The sequence below is a fragment of the Hylaeus anthracinus genome, unplaced genomic scaffold, assembly GCF_026225885.1.
Source record: "Hylaeus anthracinus isolate JK02 unplaced genomic scaffold, UHH_iyHylAnth1.0_haploid 5, whole genome shotgun sequence".
Lineage (NCBI taxonomy): Eukaryota > Metazoa > Arthropoda > Insecta > Hymenoptera > Colletidae > Hylaeus > Hylaeus anthracinus.
The window spans coordinates 10,475,008-10,497,160 of record NW_026535322.1 but is presented as its reverse complement, the minus strand read 5'-3'; the positions used below and the strand labels follow the sequence as shown (position 1 = coordinate 10,497,160).

At 40.2% G+C, this 22,153-nt stretch overlaps 6 protein-coding genes and 1 non-coding gene across 14 annotated transcripts in view; 3 read left to right on the top strand and 4 right to left on the bottom strand.

Moving 5' to 3' along the window:
- Positions 1 to 464: 464 nt before the first annotated feature.
- LOC128895593 (methylcrotonoyl-CoA carboxylase subunit alpha, mitochondrial) lies at positions 465 to 3,476 on the bottom strand. The gene is made up of 9 exons (XM_054158316.1): positions 3,341 to 3,476; positions 3,193 to 3,262; positions 2,730 to 3,114; positions 2,313 to 2,647; positions 1,941 to 2,237; positions 1,600 to 1,809; positions 1,043 to 1,537; positions 780 to 968; positions 465 to 690 (listed from the first exon to the last, which is right to left on the bottom strand). Exons 1-9 carry the CDS (start codon positions 3,376 to 3,378, stop codon positions 580 to 582), a joined length of 2,130 nt encoding a protein of 709 aa, XP_054014291.1. The 5' UTR covers positions 3,379 to 3,476; the 3' UTR covers positions 465 to 579.
- Positions 3,446 to 7,646, top strand: LOC128895611 (39S ribosomal protein L14, mitochondrial). 5 transcript variants are annotated; one of them, XM_054158339.1, is made up of 3 exons: positions 3,446 to 3,491; positions 7,045 to 7,248; positions 7,309 to 7,646. In XM_054158339.1, the coding sequence occupies exons 1-3, from the start codon at positions 3,461 to 3,463 to the stop codon at positions 7,560 to 7,562; spliced, it is 489 nt and encodes a 162-aa protein (XP_054014314.1). In that variant the 5' UTR covers positions 3,446 to 3,460; the 3' UTR covers positions 7,563 to 7,646. The 5 variants fall into 5 exon arrangements, with proteins under 5 accessions (XP_054014314.1, XP_054014319.1, XP_054014315.1 ...); XM_054158344.1 differs by lacking the exon at positions 3,446 to 3,491 and adding an exon at positions 6,310 to 6,445; XM_054158340.1 differs by lacking the exon at positions 3,446 to 3,491 and adding an exon at positions 6,539 to 6,683.
- Trnai-aau (transfer RNA isoleucine (anticodon AAU)) lies at positions 3,747 to 3,820 on the bottom strand. The gene has a single exon. It is a non-coding gene; the product is annotated as a tRNA-Ile (tRNA).
- On the bottom strand, positions 3,968 to 5,367 carry LOC128895608 (ABC transporter H family member 2-like). The gene is made up of 3 exons (XM_054158336.1): positions 5,187 to 5,367; positions 4,878 to 5,051; positions 3,968 to 4,791 (listed from the first exon to the last, which is right to left on the bottom strand). Exons 1-3 carry the CDS (start codon positions 5,187 to 5,189, stop codon positions 4,162 to 4,164), a joined length of 807 nt encoding a protein of 268 aa, XP_054014311.1. The 5' UTR covers positions 5,190 to 5,367; the 3' UTR covers positions 3,968 to 4,161.
- LOC128895610 (28S ribosomal protein S28, mitochondrial) lies at positions 5,741 to 6,535 on the bottom strand. The gene is made up of 3 exons (XM_054158338.1): positions 6,247 to 6,535; positions 6,007 to 6,128; positions 5,741 to 5,941 (listed from the first exon to the last, which is right to left on the bottom strand). Exons 1-3 carry the CDS (start codon positions 6,523 to 6,525, stop codon positions 5,794 to 5,796), a joined length of 549 nt encoding a protein of 182 aa, XP_054014313.1. The 5' UTR covers positions 6,526 to 6,535; the 3' UTR covers positions 5,741 to 5,793.
- A 534-nt stretch (positions 7,647 to 8,180) lies between the features above and the next one.
- On the top strand, positions 8,181 to 10,826 carry LOC128895605 (mitochondrial import receptor subunit TOM40 homolog 1). The gene is made up of 6 exons (XM_054158331.1): positions 8,181 to 8,540; positions 8,682 to 8,796; positions 8,873 to 9,126; positions 9,199 to 9,360; positions 9,460 to 9,609; positions 9,681 to 10,826. The coding sequence occupies exons 1-6, from the start codon at positions 8,363 to 8,365 to the stop codon at positions 9,818 to 9,820; spliced, it is 999 nt and encodes a 332-aa protein (XP_054014306.1). The 5' UTR covers positions 8,181 to 8,362; the 3' UTR covers positions 9,821 to 10,826.
- A 526-nt stretch (positions 10,827 to 11,352) lies between these two features.
- Positions 11,353 to 22,153, top strand: part of LOC128895591 (box A-binding factor-like) — a 66,476-nt gene continuing 55,675 nt past the window's right edge. Inside the window, exons 1-2 of one of the 4 annotated variants that reach the window (XM_054158308.1) lie at positions 11,363 to 13,644; positions 14,041 to 14,472. In XM_054158308.1, the coding sequence (XP_054014283.1) occupies positions 14,406 to 14,472 (67 nt within the window). In that variant the 5' untranslated portion in view covers positions 11,363 to 13,644; positions 14,041 to 14,405. Of the gene's footprint in view, positions 14,473 to 22,153 lie in introns of all 4 variants that reach the window. The other 3 variants (XM_054158312.1, XM_054158309.1, XM_054158311.1) reach the window with 3 other exon arrangements.

The following is a 22,153-nucleotide window of genomic DNA, read 5'->3' as shown; positions in this document are numbered from 1 at the left end:
AAGCGCCATCTCATACGAATTGCCTGAACTAAATTTTGTATCCTGCGTGCTCTGTCATTATCCACAAAATGGCGGAACTTGTCTCTGGGAATGTCTTCGCGATTTTTCGCTTTTCGTTCTTATATTAGCATATTTTTGGTTGAATGAAGGCTCATTCGAAAAAGGAAGGTCCAATGAAGGTCATCATTTATGGGTCATCATTTGAGTCACAAATTCCATTTAATAACCTAAAAATACTTTCATTCTGCGGGTGTGTTTTGCTTGACTTTGGACGCTCATATTATTAAATATCAACACACTCTCGTCCAATCATGACCAGAGTCCCTTCGTTGGACCTTCCTCTTTCGAATAAGCCCTCATTCAGCCCAAAATATGTTAATATAAGGACGAAAGCGGAAAATCCCGAACTTCTTTTTTCCCCAAACTGTAGTTCACTGATTTCTAAGGATTAAAGAATTACTTAATTTTGAATTATTTAATTCATACAGAAATATATATTTACATACACGTATTTACATAAAAAATTCGTTAAAAATATACTCGAACTATTCTTAATTAAATCATTTTGTATCTTGCACCTCAAGACTCAGGATTGGTCAACTTAACGAGAACTTCGTTCTTTGGTACATTATCGCCTATCGAACAGAATATTTCTTCGACTGTTCCATTTATGGACGCCCTAATGGTGTGCTGATAACAAAGAGAAAGTTGATTTTTAAATCTAAACATGTATTGAAAATCTGAACATGTATTGATTAACGATTCAAGGGAAGAGATACCTCCATCTTCATAGCGTTAATAACGATCAAAGCATCACCAGTCTTTACAACGTCTCCCTTTGCGACGAGTATCTTTTCTATGGAGCCTGGTATGGGACTCAGAGATTTGCTTAGATCCTTATCAGCATTTTTAGACGAAGCATCGGAAAGAAATTTCATAGTGGGTGCTTCAAATTGCCACTCGCGATCCTGTAACAAAGAGACATAATTAAACTAAGAAATAGAGTTTCAGATTAGGGATATTCATGAACAAATTTACTAGCCTTAGTAAATAAATGTAATTTGTTATGAATTTTGGCTACTGTCGTCCTGGTGATCCAGTTATCGACTTCAACGCATAGTTCCATTCTGTTCTTCTTCTTTTCCAATGCGCCTGTTACCTTTCTCCAAGGACCAATTTTATTGATCCTCATATGATAGACGTCTGGCTTGATGTATCTTACTTCAATTTCTATATCTTTGCCGTAAACGTTAAAACGAAATGTCCGTGTTAAAGTGTGATGTAATCTCATTCCAATTTCGGTTGCAAATGGACTAAAAGGATCGGAGGTTGCAAGAGAATATCGTAAAGAGTCCATATCTTCGTAGAATATCGAAGCAAGAGCAGCTTGTACCGCAACTTCGTTTGGCACTTGTAATTTGGGAAACAGATCTTCATAATGTTCATTTATGAATCCTGTATGTACTTGACCTTGTTGAAAACTAGGATGAGAACATAAATCCTTGATGAATTCTATGTTGGTATCGAGTCCAGCTATCTGAAAATAGCAAGCTGAAGAACTTCCTTTAAATTTCAAACTTCGACTGGGATAGTACTCACATTATATTCGTTTAGCTTTGATCCGAGTATGGCCAGGGCTTCTCCCCTATCTTTTCCCCACGTAATCAGCTTTGCGATCATTGGATCGTAGTGTACCGATACTTCATCTTTTTCGCGAACTCCAGTCTCGACTCTGACCGTTTCTGACACTTCTGGAATTCTTAAATACGACAGGTGTCCAGCCCCTGGTAGGAAACCATTCCTTGGATTCTATGGTTTATTGCAACAATGAACAAACAAACAAGAAGCAACGAAGCTATGAACAATATCGCTATCGATAAATCGACGACTAAGAGACCGAGGCAAACAAGCAAGCCACTCAAAGAAAGAAAATTATTTACCTCAGCGTAAATCCTCGCCTCAAATGCGTGTCCATTTAAATTTATTTGTTCTTGTTTCAATGGGAGTTCTTCTTCCATCGCAACTCGTAATTGCCATTCGACAAGATCCAATCCTGTAATTGCCTCTGTGACAGGATGCTCCACTTGAAGCCGCGTATTCATTTCCATGAAGTGGAAGGTGTTTTTGTGGCGATCCATTATAAATTCGACAGTACCCGCGCCAACGTATCCTACTGCTTTTGCAGCACGAACTGCGGTCATACCTAAGTTTAATCTCAATTCCCTTGAGATTCCAGGCTATGGTATATCAAGAGCATTATACATCTATAATTTTTTGATCTCAAACTAATTTTAATAATCAAACATACATACTGCAGGAGCTTCTTCGATAATTTTTTGGTGTCTTCTTTGAACTGAACAATCCCTTTCAAACATATGCACAACATTCCCATGCTTATCAGCGAAAACTTGCACTTCTATGTGTCTTGGATCGCTAACATATTGTTCGATCAAAATAGCCGAATCGCCGAATGCTTTCTCGGACTCAGTTCTTGCACCCTGTAAAGCCTCTGCAAATTCTGATTCTTTTAAGACGATTCTCATTCCTTTTCCTCCTCCACCGCGTACAGCCTTCAACATTAGCGGAAAACCTATCTCTTTTGCTTTTTGTAGTAAAGTTTCATCGGATTGATCATCTCCATGATATCCTGCATACATTGATGACAGATGTAAAGTATCGCTAACATTTGTATTCCTATTATTATTTATTTTAAACCGACCAGACTATACCATTTATCACAGGAACTCCAGCTTCGATCATTATAGCTTTTGAAACATTCTTTATTCCCATATTTTTTATTGCATTTGCTGGTGGTCCTATAAATATAATGTTTGCTTTGTCGCAAACTTCTGCGAATTCTACATTTTCTGAAAGAAATCCATAACCAGGATGTATCGCTTGACATTTTGATTCTCTTGCTATGGATATAATTTTCTCTTGCCGCAAGTAACTTTGACTGGAAGGCGCAGGACCAATGCAGTAAGCTTCATCTGCTTGTTTTACGTGCATGGAATCACGATCTGCCTCGCTGAATATTGCTACAGTTTGTATTCCCAGTTTTTTGGCAGTTCTTGCAACACGACATGCTATCTCCCCTCTATTCGCAATCAGAATCTATAATAATAAATGAAATATGATGGACAAATACGAAAAGAATTGTCTGCAAATTTTGTGCAAAATATTAGCCCTCACTTTGTTGAATTTGACGGTTGAGATTCTGGAGCACTGCATGTTTCTTACTCTTGGAATTGATACGCTGTACCTAGTCAATGATAAAAACATATTTTTAAATGCTTGTATAGTTCAATATTGCAATAAAATCTTGTTACATTTTACTTACTCTATAAATAGAGTCCGTATTTTTTCGATTCGATACATGTTCTTATTCTATAACAAGTCGAAGTCGTTCTAAATCTTGGCTCGAAATTGTTACTTGTATGTATCATGATAATTACTGGAAATGGATAGAATTTTTTCTGAAAAGTTTTATCGTAAGGTTACACACATATATTACTATATACAAGGAGATAAGATAATTCTGTATGGATACGTACTTCTTTTCATATTCATACATAAACAGTAGTGGCATAACCTACGATGTATTTTTTGTTTGTCATTCTTATGTGTTTTCATTTTGTGATATTATTATGAACTTTTCCTAGGACATTAAATATACATATATATGAAGACATTCCTTGATAAACAATCGAGTCATAGGTTTTTCTTAAAAAAAAAAAAAAAAAATTTGGCTCATGGGGGGATCGAACCCGCGACCTTCGCGTTATTAGCACGACGCTCTAACCAACTGAGCTAATGAGCCAACTGTGCGAGTTTAGAAGAAAATGCTCGATACATTGAAAAAAAACATTGATCTTAATAATCTTATTTACTTTATCGTTTAAATAATTTAAAAAGAGATATAATAGTAAATTTTGTTTAAATGAATAATAATTAAAAAATATTTATTGTTTTTTTTTTAATAAATTTATTTGGCAATATTTTATACATAATAAATACATACATACAATATACAGTAGTTTAAAGTATAACAATATATATTTTTTTTAACTGTACAGTATTTTAAACATGGAACATCAAACGTAGAAATTTGTATCAAATAACGTGTTCCTTATTTTGTACAATTAAATTAAAAGGTAAAGATTAAAAAAGCAAATGAGGCGAAAATGCATGATACTTTTTCATTCTCTTTCCAATTGGTTCATAATCGCACACCTCTATATCAGACTCCGAAGAAGTATTGATTTCTACAATATTGGCTCTTGTATCCTGATTATCTAATTCTAATACTTCCTCGTCATCTCCAGAGCATACATCTATCTCTGACTCTATATCATTGTCTTTAACTTTCAAAGGTATCTCTCTGGACATGGAAGGGCTTGAATTGGTGTTAGAATTCTCCAAGTCACTAGAATTATTATTCTCCTGATCATCCTGTAAGTCTGTAACATTATTTATGGAATCATTGGTATCCGCTGTTTCCTGATCAGACAACTGCGAATTAAATTCTAAGGGTGTGCTGTTTTCATCAACATTAATCACATCTTCGAATACAACTTTTTTATTTGTATCAACATTTTCTATTGACTGATTATCTTGCTGATTTTGAGAAGTTTTTGTGCATTCATTTTTCGAGCTAGGTTCGTTCGAATTAGACCCATTCTTTAGCGAACGCAGTGAATGAAGCAATCTAGTTCTCAAATTTATATACAATTGTATATTTTGAAAACAATTGTCGCATAAGTTGACGGATTGTTCGTTGGACTGCACAATCTAAAAATACCTCCAAAACATTGAAACTTACAAGCTACTTATTAGTTATAAATAATTCTGTGTTGTATTACAGAGTACAAACGTACCTTTATACCCATGATTAATTCGATGCTTTCACTTAATTTCAGCTGCTTCTTACATTCATCGATTTTATTACTATTTTCGATGTAATCGTCTATAAAAATCCTTAGAGTTTCGTCGAAAATGTTCTTCTGTTCGACGTCTGTGAGTGTTTTGAAACATCCACAACAAACAGCTGCCTAAAATTGCATATTATAGTTGAATTCAATGTAAATCGGTTTTATTTAGAAGGAATAAGATACAAGATAATACGCATAATGAGGTTATGTTATACGAAAGTCTGTTTATTTTGTAAACAGTACAAGCACCCTCACCATCTTGTTCTTGTGATAAGAAAACCTTGTTTTTCAAAATGGTAAATTTTAAAAAATTACTTCAGTGCTTTCGACGATACCTGCAACACACTTAAATAAACGCACTTCAACAATACGACTAAAAGTAGCACAAAATAATGCCATGCAGAAGCAACCGGTGTATACATACATCTGCATATATCTATTCATATATGTATATACACATACGAAGGTGTTCAACTGCACAGGGTGACTTGTCAAAGCTTGGAATTTAAAATATGTCCATTTTTCTTAATGATATTAGGAAAATAACTACTTCTTTCGCGTTCTTTTAAATGAGGTGACTTGAAATCTCAGAATAAATGATCTTTTAAAATCTGTTACAATATTTTTCTCTATAAACATTTGCTCATATTAGAAGTAGCACAGATATTTTAGATTCTAAGCATCTGTATACTTAATTTCCATATAATCCATAATCACCTTACATTTTTTATTAAATTTTGGTAAAGAAGAATCTTTTCTACATATATATGTTGGGTATACTTGTGGGTATATTCAAAGAAACAATAATATATATGCAATTTGAATCTTTATTTCATAGTACAATACAATCTTTATCTTACATTCATGCCTTTCGCGGTGGAGGTGCTAAATAATTTAATAGAACACAGTCAGCTTCTAGAATGGTTAAATCTTTAGTTGCCCCTAAGAACCTGGTAGACAATTCCAATTCTTTTATCTTTAAAATAACTTCAGCACCTCTGATGAATTTACTAAAATAGTATAATAATCATGGTTTGTCCTGATTATAATTATGTATATTATGTACCTTACTTACTCAGAATTCATTTTGGGTTTTGGACATACGCAATGAAATTTCCATCCAAAGTCTATGTATAAATCGTTACCAATAACATTAAATATTTGTCCCTTTACAATTTGTCCTTCAGGATCCCCTAACTGAGATATAATTAGCTTTACAGATACGAGTAGTACTTTGTTTGTAATGCTTCAATAATACAGCTTAGCATATAAAAATAATGCCAAACTATAGATTGTTACCGAACACAATACTTACATTCATAAACTTTGAATGTCGGAGCATAGAAACAAATAAACGGGGTGGCTGTGGTAAAATATCATTTTTTTCGCTAAGAGCTGAAAATTTTATGAAAGCTTTCGCGAAACCACCTAATCTGGCTTGTTTTGTATCCACATTCTGTCTCTCTGTGTTTGTTACATTTTCATTTGAACTATTCTCGGTGGTGTAATTTCGGGTAAGTATCGAACTCGTCCGGAATTCATAAACGAAACGTAACTGTTTTACCAATTTTCCATAATGCCGTATTTTGTCCATGATAACGCACAGAAAGTGTGCCTTTTATTATAAATATTTAGGTTATGTTTCGATCAGTTTCGACGTTCGCCTGGGCTCGAACGTTTGTTCTCTTTAAACATCGAATTTAAAAGTTCAACAAAAAACCTTTTACCATTTGGAGTTGGTTAAAAATTCGTGTAAGTTATACGATTAGCGGTATTACGTGACAACCAAAATTAAATAAACAGTGTCGAGATTAAACAGATAAACACAATTCTTGGATTCGCTACCTATTTACCACGTTTAAATTTGTTAACTTTAACTTTAAACTAAAGATAAATGAATTGTATGCTTATGAATCTTTCACGAGTTTTAAAATCAGATCCAATCGAAATCTGAATAAATTACTTTAGATATGTAAGCATAAATTGTCGAGAAAGAGTTTTGTTCTGTAAGGTTTATATCGGTAACCTCTTTTTCATTGATAAAGGAACGTATTTAAAGGAACACGTAAATAAGGATTACATGACCGTTAACGTTTGTATCATTGTTTTTCAGAAAACGTAGCAATAATGTCCTGTTGTGGTATGCCGTTTACTGTTTTATCCAGAAATATTTCTACATCGGCGATATGTAATCGTGTAATTAAGTTAACTCGGTTAAGAGTTGTGGATAATAGTGAAATTGGGAAGAAAGCTATGATCCAAGGAAAACCACCACGTTGTATACACGTATATAATAAAAAAGGGGTGGGACTTATAGGTAAGCCGATCATAAAATTACTTTGATAACAGTTTTCTAGTTCCTTTTTAAATAATACAGGAGACAAAGTGATGGTTGCAATAAAGGGCGAAAAGAAGAAAGGTATATTGGTTGGTTTGAAGGCGCTTCAGAATCCAAAGGTCCCAAAATTTGACAGCAACAATCTCGTTCTCATAGACGACAATGGAACACCTTTGGGTACCAGAATCCATGTCCCTATTCCGCATATTCTTCGAACAATATTGAAAGAGAAAACGCATTCCAAAGGTGCTGATTACACTAAATTGTTAGCCATTGCTACAAAGTTTGTTTAGTTCTTTTGCGCAGCTGAAGTAATCCAGATCTTAATATAAAACTTTATATGTACAGTATAGATAATTAAAACTTTCCACCGATTACTTTATTCGTATTGATTCCATTTTGTATTTACTAGAAAAGTTATGTTTGAAGAACATTTAAAATAATGGGCGTAAAATTTAAAGGTATTGATAGAAGGTATGAATGTTTCCACGTATAAAATTAAGTAAAAATAGATTAGAGTTACAAAATTTTAAACAAATTAGGTGGATCCAGAAAGGCCATCGCTCACTAAGCCGCTCAGTAAGCGGGTGTAGTATCAGTGACGCCATTGGTGGTATAACGCCCAAGCTTGTAGTGAAAGTAGTTCTCACCCTTGTCGGTAGATGGCGCCACTAACCAAAATAATCGCTAATTATTGCTGCATTAAATAATTATTCATAAAAATGATAAATTTCACATATTAATTAATATATTATACTGTTATAAAGCACAGAATTGTATCGATATAGATCTTTCTAAATGCACCCGTCATTCGTTGAGTACCCACCCAACAGTGGTGCTTGAAGAGAGATATCTCGAGGCACAGAAAAATCTCGTGGTCGAGGCGGCAGTGGTTGTCTTTTACAAATGGCGACTCACGGAGAAGCACGCCGACTCGTTTAACCGCGAGGGTTTTCCATTGATTATTATTGTGTAAATACACATTTACTGTTTCGATATAAGGGTCCACGTTCGGTATAGCAGTTCGAGTGTTTCGCCATTCACACTCTGAAAATAAAGATCCTAGAAATTGTTAGCTATAAAATCCGGCAAAATGGGAAACGTACTAGCAGCCTCTGCACCTCCTCCACCTCCACCGCCACCACCATCTCCAGGTTTGATGCCAAATTTAGGAAAACAAGATTCTTCTACGGGGTTGTACGTACCCTCCGAAGCCATGGATCGTTTGGAAAATCCAGGGACGATCGAAGACCTTCACAAGAAATGTAAAGGTATGTACTCATTTTTCCAACTCATCGTCTACATTTTCATATCTTTTCTTCCTTTTTGCTTATTACTTTGTCCCTTTTCATCATTTTAATCGTACCAGAGGAATGACGTATATGTAATCAACGATTTTCATTCAAACACAGATGTGTTTCCTGTAAATTTCGAGGGAGCAAAGCTAATGTTCAATAAAGGCCTCAGCAATCACTTCCAAATTTCCCATACAATAAACATGAGTTCCTTCACACCATCGGGATACAGGTACGATCGAACCTTGGTCAGATCTTGTTCTTGCTCTTTTTGGTTGGACGTTGATGCATTGTTTTATTTTGTTCAGGTTTGGCGCAACTTATGTTGGTACAAAGCAGCCTGTACCTTCAGAGGCTTATCCTGTGTTATTGGGTGACATTGATCCATGCGGAAACCTTAATGCTAATGTCATTCATCAGTTTGGCCAAAGACTAAGAGGAAAATTAGCAACCCAAGTACAAAAGAGTAAATTTACAGCAGTCCAAATGACAACAGATTATCGTGGTGATGCTTACACAGTGTCGTTGACTCTGGGTAATCCAGACATACTTAATGGTTCTGGTAAGCAATGAGGTAAAGATCAATTGCGCGAAATCTTAGAAACGATCATGGTCTGGAAATAATTGTTTCCAGGCGTTTTTGTGATGCATTATCTTCAAAGCGTAACGTCGTCTCTTGCACTTGGCGGTGAACTCGCTTATCAGCGAGGCCCTGCTGTGCCAGGAGGTCAAATAGCTGTCGTTTCCGCTGCTGGAAGGTATACTAATGGAGAGTCGACGATCAGTGGAAGTCTAGGTCTGTAGTTAGGTCTAGGCTGGAGATGGGTTAAATAATCATCCAGATTTTGGTTTGCATGATGAAAAGATTGTTAGTAACGAATCCGTTTTCTGGTAGGATTAACCGGTTGCCACCTCTGTTTTCATCAAAAAGCTAGTCAGCAGTTGCAAGTCGGCGTGGAGTTAGAAATTAATTCTAGATTACAGGAATCCACTGGAACTATTGCTTATCAAATCGATTTACCAAAAGCCGATCTAGTGTTCAGAGGTATAGTATCCTTGGTGTATGTTGTACCTAATCGTTAAAGTGATTTAAAAAATGTTACATTTTCAATGCAGGAAGCGTCGACACAAACTGGACTGTTGGCGCTGTCCTGGAAAAGAAATTACAGCCATTGCCATTCTCGTTTGCGTTAAGTGGTATGATGAATCATAATAAACAACAGTTTAGATTGGGCTGTGGATTGATAATTGGTTAAGGGTAGCCTGTAGTCCAATATTGGTTGCGTATGTGATCTAGCCAAACGATTGGAAGGAAAGCGACGGGAGTATCTCGATTTCTGTGCACTCCGCTCAAGAGAACGTTGTAATTAGTATCAATAATGCCCATCTAATGCCCTTCGTTTATTTACCTTATCAGCTCACGATCGTGTCTATACGATCGTATTGATTGATTATATTTATTAAAGAAACACCGTACCAACAGGGTTTTTTGTCGCTGTGTATGTTCCTTCATTCTGCGGCATGCGTAGTAGTTCATTGTTTACTTTACATACAGTTGATCGGTCAGTGAGTTAAATTGTTAAATTTTACTGGTGTCTATCATTTTTACGATATTCATTCTAGTTTCGTTGGACGAAGAGATTGCATTTACGTTTGTACATTCTCGTCGTCCGCGTGTACAGGTGTATAAAAATGTATTTAATAATCCGGAAAGTAGCGTGAAGTTTTTATGTAAATTTTATATACATATATAAATGCGTGCCGAAACACGCCCATACGCCTTGGATTTACGTTGTAACGACATTTTATGAGATTACATCGAGTTCCAGAAATTGTTGACAACTGTTAGACAAAGATTTATTACTGCCATTCAAATTCTGTCGATACCATCATGTTTTTTAGTGAATATTCATCCTTTTTTCTTAAGTGAGAAAGTAGTCATTTTCAGTTTTGAACTTTTTTATTTCATTTATTCGAAAAATACTGGTTAGTGTGTCTTCGATTTATATCGTATGTAATCAATGTAGTGTGCACCGCTTGCAAGAAAAAAGAAAAAGTAAAGAATGTATATTGCAAAAATAGATGCGAAAGGCAGTGCGATTAATTCGAGGAAACGTAACTCTCGTTCGTACCCGCTTTCTCATATGCGTACAAAAATAGAGAAAGTGGGAAGAAACATGTTGAAATGAATGATTAAAGAATCTGGCCAGAATCAAATACGATCAAATGAAATTAGAATAAAATTGACATTAACAAACTGTTTCTAGGCAACTATTTCTCACTCCCCTATTCCGCTCTAGATACTCCTAATCATCCGATTTCTAGTAATACCGATGTTACTAAGAATACTTGGTTCATTGACTTGTAGACGTTATCGATTCTTCAATAAATAGTCGATAGAAGATCTAGAAAACGCTCGATATCGAGCTAAATTTGTTCACGTAAGTATGTCTGAAAGAATAAAGTTACGTCTTCGAACGAAATCGACCTTTGGACGGCTGTCTAATCAGCCATCTTCGCTCCACGCATGTAATTATAAGACGTGTTGTTTTCACCTTGAATGGAATAGTGGCTTAACCACGATAGTTCAGCGCGATAACAACAATTTGTTCGACGGTTTAGCGAGTAGAATAATTCGGTCGTTCGTGTTTCTTAGTCGCGAGTAGGGTTATCTCTGGGTCACGAGAAAAAGAGTACGCAAGACACTCTTCGGTCACTTCGTAGTCGCTTTTCATAGGTCGATGGTTACAAATATGATAAAAATATGTGCTCGATTCTTAATTTTCTCAATAAGTTTATTTATTTCTCATTCGCAGTTTTGGGTATACTTTTAAATGCTCGAGTTAACTCGGTTTAACAAACAAAAATGAAGAAGGGGTAGTCCGATGATTCTTGATCGTTTTTTTAATCATTCTCAGGATGCTTAGTTTCATTTCCCATTGCTGACAGCGTTCAAATTTTATTTTAGCCCTAAATTCAGACTCTGAATCGATAAAATAGGAAGCATTCTGAAATGCGAAGGCGGTTTCTTTTTAGCGTTCAATATTTTGTTTTAATACAGGATCCTGAAATTTTGAAAAATGAGAACAGCGTTACGTGCAACCACAAGCATATTGCTGTTTATAGTTAAGCATTCGAAAACCATAGAGATATTTATCGATTAACTATAAATAGAGTAGGGAACCGTACCATAATTCAAAAGAGAAGGAAAAGCGCGCCATTTTATGTGTCGTTTTCTACCAGCGCATGCGCACAAGTGCATTATTTCGCGCGCTTTCCCCTTAACATCTCGTCAATGTTAATTCTTTATTCAATCGAATTTACTCATATTTCTTGCAATATTTTATCGTTATTAGTGGTATACAATATGAAAATTGTATAAATTCGTAATATAAGCTGTAGAAACTTGAAAAATTAGTAATGTACAGAGCTAGCCCAGCAGCCAGTCGTAGTACGACGCATGCGCAGTAGACAGCAGAAGCGGTTTCCCTCCTCTTTCCAATGGCGGGTCATTTCTTCGAAGCTCTCTGCTTTTTCGAGTATCCTTTTTGGCATTTTTGGACGATTCCGGGCTATAATTGAAGGGTAAGTTGATTGTCGATCAATTTAAGATAAACGTATTCATGTTACGCGCTGAATCAAAGACTAGGCAGGTTAGAATCATAGATGTCCATAGTTAGAATGAGACAATCGACGATCGACTCGTTCTGTAGAATTCGAGGAACGTATTCGCAATGTAATCATTGGAATGAATGAACGTGTTCGTTCGATCGATTGTCCAATCGTGTCGGAGATTAATGAATGAACATAATTGTCCTTGGATATCGATGGTTTTCCCTGCGTATCCTTGACCGACCGATGATATCGATCGATATCTGATATCAAGCACGAGACTCGGTTAGCTTCGTTTCTTTTAAACAATAGGTTACGTTCGAATCCAGAATCGGTCAATAGTTTTTGACAATTGCGACAGGTTCCTGTTTCCTGATGCATACTTCGAATACGTAAAGGTTTTCATCGAAATGTGTTCTGCCAGTAAGTCTCTAGACTGCAGCTGTAGACGTGAATCATTCCAAAGCATGAGTAGAGTTTTTATGTTGCCCTTTGTTCATGTTTCCTTTGTTTTTCAGTAGCAGCTCCTTGGATTCCTTGGCCAGGCTTCCACATCTACGCGCAGGTAATTTGTTTACCTCGTGCCTAGCGCAAACCCGACGAAAAAGAAAACCGAACAAAGAGTGAGTCATCGAGGGGATTCGTACCGTACGAGATCACGAGGCAAGTTTGCCAATCGATAAATTGATACATTGGAAACAAAGTTTGAAATTTGCCAAAAGTTGCTCAAGACTGACGTTACGATAATTTATATACGATAATTATATTTTCAGAATCGATTGCTGCAATGCCTCCTACGTCACCGTACCAAATTCCTTGGGTTTCTGATAAACCACTCCTCCCAAACAAACCAAAACAAAGGTCAGACATGCATACGTACATACACAGACATATCTGCCCTTATCGCAGCCGATTCTCTTAGTAAATTCGATTCGAGTGACTCTAAACATTGAAAAATGCGAAACAAACGTAACCAAACAAGCATTGACCGATACAATAATACCTTCCATCGAACTCAATAACAATTAGAGAAGATAAGAACCTTAAAAACACCCACCCACACACAGTTCCATCTAAAAGCCTCTAATTTGCGTCGCAGCCCATAAATCATGCTCGACGATCAGACTTGCAATTTGGGTCGAGGGGTTAGAAACGCAAGGTAGGTAAACAAAGGAGGTGAAACAGCGCGACAAAGGACGAAGAGCGTGGAAGCAAAAGAGGATCGAATCGTAAGAGTGGCACGGTGCGAAGGGGGAGAGGGCCACTGGTGAACACCTACGTCGGTGTGCAGCGTGTCCACGTGCAGGGCGATAAGAGAAGCGTCGTTGGAGAAGGAAGGAAGAGGCACATGCGCTTTTCGCGACAGAGACGAGCCGATAGAATTGGCGCACACGGACACACCATACTCAGTGGACGTGTGAGTGCACGTCGAGCCACGACGATCCACGTCGACGCAATCGAGTTCACGGTGCGCATACCATAGTTTTCCTTAGCGCTATTCGCGGTGCCCCCACTGCTCTACCGGAGCGCAGGGCCACAGGGGACTCTCCCGTCTAGCTAACAGGCTCTGTTGGTGTCCCCCGAGGAGCTAGAACGTTCTCCTTGTTCCTCCTTCGTAGCATTAATTCGTTCCTATCTTATTCCCGCTCGACAAACAGGGAACTCTGCCTCGGATCCGAGCCGACGCGACCGAGTAAACGATGCGATTTAATCGAACGCTATCTGACTTCGTTGGTCACCTCTGGCACGATCTGGCTCGACCATCCAGAGACTCCCGATCCTCTCTCGTTCTCTCCCTCTTTCGCATAGTTCTTTCGCTCTATCGCCTCGCTGCTCACTCTTTCTCTTTCTCTCTCTTTTTCAGTTCCACTCTGCTCGCCGGTTCTCCTCTATGTACATAATACACATCAAGCTTCCAAGCATAGAGCAGTGGCCAACGCGTGTTCTCTCCTCTGACCGGAATTTGGCAAACCGCGTTTCACCGTACCCACCAAATCGCCCGGGTAAAGAGAGTGCCGAGAGCAAAGTACAGTTCGCTGCGAGGTGACGTTTCATCGTATTCGATCCTGAACCGTGCTGGGAAATCGGCTACCCTTCGTTTGCACCGTTCCAACGGCGAATAGTGAGCACCAGGCCGTCCGCCGAAAAGGAAAAGCAAAGGGATCCTGTTCGACGGTTGGAGGAGCTCGCGGTCCCCAGGGTTGAGCTGATCGAGGAAGGAACCCGAGGATGACGAGGAGGAGGAGCACCAACGAGGATCCCGGGGAAACGACGAAACAACGGCAACGCGACTACGGTGAGCGATATTTTCCAATGGTTCAGCGATCCATATCGATCCCTTTCGATCACTGTCGACGAGAGGAGCCTCTGTGACGAGACCTGGCGTGTCCTCGGTGCGACCGCGAGGTCCCCGAGACCAGAAAGAGTTTCGAGGGTCTCGAGGAACCGCTCGACCGTCGGTGGTCCGCGAGTCACTGGAGACCGGGGGCCAATCGTGGGGGATGTATATACATACGTTGGATATCAGAGTGATAACTCCGCCGCTAGCAGCGATAACAGCCTGTACTTGGTAGCCTGTCATCGCTGGTTGCTTCTATTCGGGGACGGATACCGGAGAGAACCGGTGCTCGTCGTTTCGCAGCCTCTCTTTCGTCTGGAACTCTTTGATCCTTGAGTAGAAACGACTGATTTTACTTGTTTGTTTGTTTAGAAACGGAAATAATTAGCTGTTGGAGAACCGTACTACCCGAGCTCCTCGCGAGGAAGTTAATCTTCCAAAGTAGAGTGTTAGGTGAGGGTCCTCTTCCTCTACCCGAGTTGTTTAGAAGAAAGGCTCTTGTCTTCCTCGCAAGAATTTCTCAAAGATCCCTATTGTATCTGCCTATTTTGTAGAACCGCTGTTCGAGCTACATAGCGTCTCTTTGACCGTGGAAACTGACCGAGATCGTTGTTTTCTGTAAATACGCGACAACGATCGGTACCATTGGCGTGTATTTACTTCGGAATCGCGCGCTGGTAGACCTTTGGTCCCTTCAGATGAGGTCATGGAAGAGCAGAGGAGTCAGAGAGTTCGCTTGCGTAAAGGCGATAGCTATCGCCATTGGCGCTAGACTTTCTTCCATCCATTTTTGCCGAGTGTTCTATATATTTATGCATTCGTACAATTTCCCACATTATCGCTTGGCATAAATGCGTGAACTCCTCTGGTAATTATAGGACAAAATCATCGGGACAGTGTCACCTAAAACTATGAAATTACTATACTATTACTATGAAATTATAGACTAATAAGTAACGGTAGCGTTGTTCAGCAGTCTTCCTCTTGGACATCGTTTGTCTTTTTTTTTTTAGGGGGGAAGGATGAGACATCTCGATGGTTTATAGAGATAGCGAAGCCACGGAGACCTTCAACCCAACAGTAAATTTCACTCGACAAGCCAAGCGGTGATTCACGCTCTATCGGCGATCCATTTGTTTGCGTTATTCTTTCGTTCGTCTGGTCGTTCGACTACACACATACCGTCGCCTCTGGTTCCGTTTAGTCGCTCGGAAACGACTCGAGGAACGCTTCTTCTATATCGAACATTAGGCTAAATAATACATAGAATTGAACTCGAAACTCGAGATGTTTCTTAGCATTCTATTGCCATGAATTGTAAGCTATCTAGACTTGAGAATAAGGCCACCTCTACCTCGCCGACAATCATTTAAAGAAATATTAGGTACATATTGTAGATTTGCTGCGTGAAACTTAACAGTGACTGAGAGTCACCTCGAGTGCAAAGTTTGAACAATCAAAGACCAAGTTTTCAAAGCAAATCGTAAACCTCTCGTAAACAAGGTTAATTCGTTCCATTCGTTATCTATTCTTCCCATAAAATATCGACGCAGGAAATTGTTTTCGATGACGATAAGACATCAAGATAGGTACCGAGTTGCGTTAATCGAGTTTAGATTACGATCCTGGAATACTAGAATAGTACCTACGTTACAAATTATTAATAATATTAGAAGGGGACACTCTGAAGGGATAAACTAGGTTTACCGATAACGCACGCGCTTCGCTTTTACTCCAAACGAAAATATTTTAACGCGTGCGACCAAAATTGGAGTCGCGTATAGGCGATGGCAGACTTGTTAAGTTGCTACATATTTAGTCGAGGTCCAAGTCCGCTCGTTATCAGAGTTTTTCTAGCGTACGGTCGATCTTGCATCGTCACGGGTCAACGTACGCAACAATAGCATGATTCCCTGTGAAAATATATACGAGATTCGCCAACTTTACAGAAAATTTGCACGTTTAGATTACCTTCAGGAGGACCTATACACTTCAGAAACCGAACTTCAGAAGCCGAACTACTTCTAAGCTATTATAGTTTGCAAAATTAAAGTAAATGGCTACTCCATTTCGAAATTTGAGGGGCCAGAATAGTCCAAAGTCCCTGAGTACATCCATGGAAATAGTTCTAATTTCGCACATTTCGCCCAGCAGTAAAATTGGAAACTTCGAGAGCCAGCAGCTCGCGAATCTCTTCAACTCCACGTACGATGGTGACCGTTTCGCGACAACGTTGGAGTTCACCAGGTATCGAGAAGGAAGAGGTGGAGGAGGAGGATGCGCCCGACGTATCATCATGGATGCTCGGAAATGGCCGCTACGGTGAAACGCGAATGGCCGTTGCAACGGAAAGAATTCCTTTCACCCGGTATGCTCCGCCTTCCTGGTTAAATTCGCCGCGGCGGCCCTTCGAAGATGGTCGTTCGAACCCATTGTCGGTTATCTACCGTGCGAACCAACGGAAGAACCCGACGATTCGACGAATCCGCGAGCCGCTTAGGCTGGGAAGGGGTTAGGCCAAAGTTATGTTGGATGTGGCGAGTCCGAGACGGGAACTCGCGATACCGGACTACGACTTTTCGCTTCACCTATATATTTACTGAAAAGAGACGTTGAATGTCGAGTTCCAAACATATTGTAAGTTAAAGAGCTAGTTCATCTTCGTGCGGAAGTATTCTTAAATCATTGGTCGTTGCAATCAGGATATGTAGACTCAGGATAGGCTCAGGTGTGCCCAAGAAGGTGCCAGGTTTTTTCTCCTAAAATATAGTACTTGTTAGGTACAAGCTGGAACAATCATGAGCAGACTCCTTGGTGTCGATTATAGTAGAGACTTCAAAAGTAGCTCCATTTGGTCTATACTTGCATCCAGAATACCTTGAATCTACTTGGATCCTGTAGAAATACGCATGTTTAATTAAGGCCCCTGAACGAACAAGTCCTTCCTTGGTGTCGACTACATTTCTGAATCTACGTTAATCCTGTACAAACTCAAAGTCATGTAATATAACCTCGTTCGTCTCCACTACCCTTAATAACGCACACGCGATATCCTCAGAGAAACTAAAAGATTTGCCAGGATCATCGATGTCCTTCGACAGCGTTACGACCAAACGATTTCACCCTCGCCAAGCAAAGTAGCTCGACGAATAACTGTATCGATTTCCGCGTAGCTCTGATTAAGTTTCTTCCGTGTAGCAGCCTCCGGTGGCATTTAGTAGTGGGTATAATCGAGTTTTCGCATCGCTTTCGCCTCGAACGCGACAAGCATTCGCGCGCAGCGTTCGCCTACCGTTGCGTCATTTACGCACCGCGTAGGTACCCATTGTTTTCGAGTTTCTCGAGGTTCGTTACGACCGAGCGTGGCTCGTAACTTGCGAGCCGAGCTACTGCTTGGTGGTATTCCACTCCGTGGTATTCGCTTCGAGATCGTCTTTGTATGGACAGGTTGACCCTCGACACTGTTTTCAATCGCGAACACTTGTTCTATCGTTTATGAGGATAGGAAGTATTTGGGACTTTTATTTTGTGGGTTTTTGGATGATAGGAATGAAGGTCGATATTGTAATAAAGTTGGAGTATTCCGGTGGTTAGAAACTATACAGAAAGTATATACAATGTTAGACACTGTTATTTAACGAGGTTCGTAATATTCAAATTCCCTTTGTTACCCTCAACTTTAAAATAACTAAAATCACAGGACGTTTATCAGTAGTTTGCATCGCGTGGCGTCAAATGTTACACACACAGAGAGTGTATAAACGAAAAGCAAAAGAAAGAGTCTCTTCACTCGGGTATCGAATTTCAGCGTCTCTTCGTAGCGTCGTTTGCGTCCCCGCGCGTGGAATCCACTCGCGCACAAGAAGATGGCCGCGTGCACGGTTCATGTGTTCGAGAAACGAGCGCACCGGTGTCGACCGAATTGAAGGCGATTCTCGCGACGACTGATTTCACGAAATGTCGAATGATATAATGCACGCTGTGTCGACGTCGATATGATATCCGACACACGCGCCCGGTTCTATCTCGGCAGCGTGCAACGCGAAATAGTGGGTGGCGTTCTATCGGTGGCCGGTGTACCAGACGATACCGGTTATCTCGCGATACACCGGCGCTTCGCGAAGAAACTAATGAATCAAATGAACGCGAAGCACGAAGAAACGTAAGACTGGTAGTTAGTCAGGTGTTGGAGTAAAGTTATACGACTTCTTTAAAAGGGATGCCTGAGAGTTATGAAGACTATACATATAATAACGTCAAACGTTTGCGGTTAATTCATAGCGGTTGAATATATTTTTCAAAGTTTACAAGCAAATAGAAATACGAAGTAATGTGACGCAGGAATTAAACGAATATAAAGAAGGAACGACTTGCACCCTTATAAACAATCACTTACTAACTCCATTCAGACTGAGATCAGAGAAATGTCGAGTAAAGGCCTCCAACTGTTCGCAAGACCGCTCCCTTGCAGGCGTTAGGTGTTATTCGATCATAATTTAAGAAAAATATTCCAATCGCTAGATCTGAATTACCGTACAGAGTCATGCTCTCCTTATGTGTGTATATAGATCAACTTTTCACACGGGGTAACGTCCAACGGCGTTGCTCAAGAATAACACACCGCGTTATCTCGTGTTTTGATAGGAATCTTCGACTTTGGCCGCTCTGTACATACGGCGTATCGAATCTAATCGATCTCCACGTTTCTCCTGCTCTCCGCGCGTAATCCTCCATCCCTAATGCCTCGTTCCACGTTGCTCGTGTCCGTGTAAACACCACGGATGGGAAACATTTTATTCGAGCGACTGATAACGAAATACTGCTAACGCACGCAGCCTTCGAATTCGTTAAATTCGATCGAATTATAACGAACTTTATTTTAATAATTCCATGCACTTTATTGCGTTTCCTAATTTCTTTCGGTTCGTTAAATCATATTCTTGTATATGTACATGGCGTCGATTAGTAGAGACTTGAAAAGTAAATGCACACGCCATGCACATAAATACGTACATATACGAGAATAGTCCTACGCGAGGGAAATTTATCTCTGTAACAATTTATCTCCAGTACCAGCAAATTAAGAGAATACACATTGCAGAGAATGAGTAAACAGAGAAGGAGTACATTGTCGTGGAAAAAGTAGCAATAAGAGATAACGAACGAAATAAATTAGGTATATTCGGAATCCACGATCGCAAGCCAGTAATTCGTACTCTTTTTAATCGTGGCCGGTTGTCGATCGTTGATAGCGATCGCGGATTATATTTTGCTCGATGGAACTCGGCGGAGCTCGTTCGTCGCTAGGAAAAGAGGATGACGACGAAGTTGGGAGCCACTGTTGGTGTGCAACTACTCCAGATAACGTATCGGCTGGCGGTCGGTCCGCGATAACGCTTCGCAGCACGACCCGACGTAACGCATCGTCCCGCTTTGCCTCGATTCTTGCGTCCTCGTCCACGTTCGTTTGTCCTTGTCTGTTCTCGTCCACGTTCCGTCTTCTCCTCTTTTCCACTTCTTGCCTCTTCGTCCCTCTCGGCCGCGGTATTTATTCGTCCACGCTCGTTCCTCTTCGAGCTTCTCCGTCTCTCTTCTTCGTCTCTCTTCTCTCTAGCCCTCTTCTTGCGTCCTCGTCGCGCTCCGTACATCCGATTCGTGCAACCGCTCCGCGCAACGTCAAACGTTTGCGGTTAATTCATGGCGGTTGAATATTTTTCAAAGTTTATTCGCATTCACGACGAATTTTCTTGGCATTCGAGAATTCGCACGCTTCCGCGATTTCTATCGAACGGAACACGAACCGGGAGACTACGCTTCCTTGATCTTGCTTTCTTGATATTCTGTCACCCGTATTCGAATACTCAAGGCTTTCTGTAACGACGTTCGAGTTACTGTATTATTATTATGCTCGGCGCACGTGTCTCCGAACTTTGACACAATCGTTTCGTGGGCATCCTGTATGCAGACGAAGAGAGCATACGAAAAGGGGAACTCGTTACGTTTGCGACGAGCTGCTACGTTATCGGGGCGTCCTCGAACACGAATGTCGTCCGCTCGATACGGTTTTTTTTTTCGGTTGACGATTCACCTCGACACCGATTTCGTTTGCGCGTTGCGTGGGAAAGTGGGAATCAGTAAGAGAATTTTGGTGTTAATGGAGAACTAGAGGAGAATTGAAGGAGAAATGCGTGGGTTTTGGGGGTGGTACTTTGGAAGATAAAGTAAAAGGACAGGACTTCTTCGAGAACTTTGTTAGAAACATTAGTTTAACACTGTACCGACCGGTAAGCGGTTCAAGATCCTATGCCCTTCTCACCGGCCGCTCGGCAGCATATCTTTCCTGGCACTGGGAATTGTAAAAAAATACGAGAGCTTACAGAGCAAAGCAACTTGTATCTCAATTGAAAGTAACAAATACTTGCTAGTTACCATAGCAGTTACCGGTCGGTGAGCGTTGGGGACAGGAAGCCGATTAATCGGCTACCGGTCGGTAAAGTGTTAATAAATGCAAACTTCTGATATCTGCGTCCTTGTACAAGCTATGGATCACTGGGAGCATCCGAATGAAGCATACAGATAAACGATAAGGGTTCAAGAATGAAACGTTCAAGAAGCCTCTCTATAGGCTTGCAACTGGAAACCACGTTCTCCGGAATCCACGATTCTCTGATGTCTCGAAGAACCCAAAGCACGTGCTTGGCCCTCAGGGGATGTAGCATGCGATATGCAACTACAGTACGGGCTTAGCAACCCCGGGGTACCGTAGCTAGATAGGGGCCAGTAGGCCCCAATGTAAATGTAACGTACAGAGTCACGTTGACGCGAACTAAGCCAAAATGAAGGAGTTACGTTAGGCGAAGTAATGTCAAAAAGAATAGATATATAATTGTATTATCGTGATGTATGGATTCAGTGTGATAACTGAAGCGATTTAAATTACGCAATTTCGCTTTTGAAGGTACTTCATTGTCTTTACGGTCGGAAGATCCTCAGGAGGTTCATCAGGTGTCGCGTTCGCGGAAGTAGGTAAAAAGGAAGAGCGGAAGCTTAGGGTGAATGGATCCTCGAGGTGAGACGAGCGATAGAGGTAATAGAAACGCCCACCTCTGCTCAAACGTCAGAAGCGTAGCGTAACTCTCTCGGTTGATAGGGTAATCTTTCACGGGCAGAGATTAGCCAAGGACGCGCAGATAAACCGCGACATTGTTGGCAGCATTCCTTTCTCTCGGGCCCCTGCCCCGTTTTCCTTCGTCTCCTGCTCGGCTCGCGGCAGATTAGATTTTCCAAACGTCCGGACATCTTCTACCGTGTTAAAAGTATTAGTTAACCACGATGTTGGAAGTGTCCGACGCGTGCTGAAAGGATCTGCTCGTTTGTACGTATGGAAGAAGGATCTCGAAAGGAAACTACTACACGAGTGCCACGTGCGATTTGTAATGCTTATAATGAAATTCAATGGAAGACAAGGTAGAGGAATGTTAGGTTCCAGGATGAAAATATTTAGAGAAACCATTTTGTAATAAGAGAAATAATTATTAGATTTTCATGAAACTATGTATGTACAAGTTACTTGGGTCGACAATTACGAATATGATATGAGAATTTTTAAATTCAAACTGGCGGATCCAATATGGCCGAC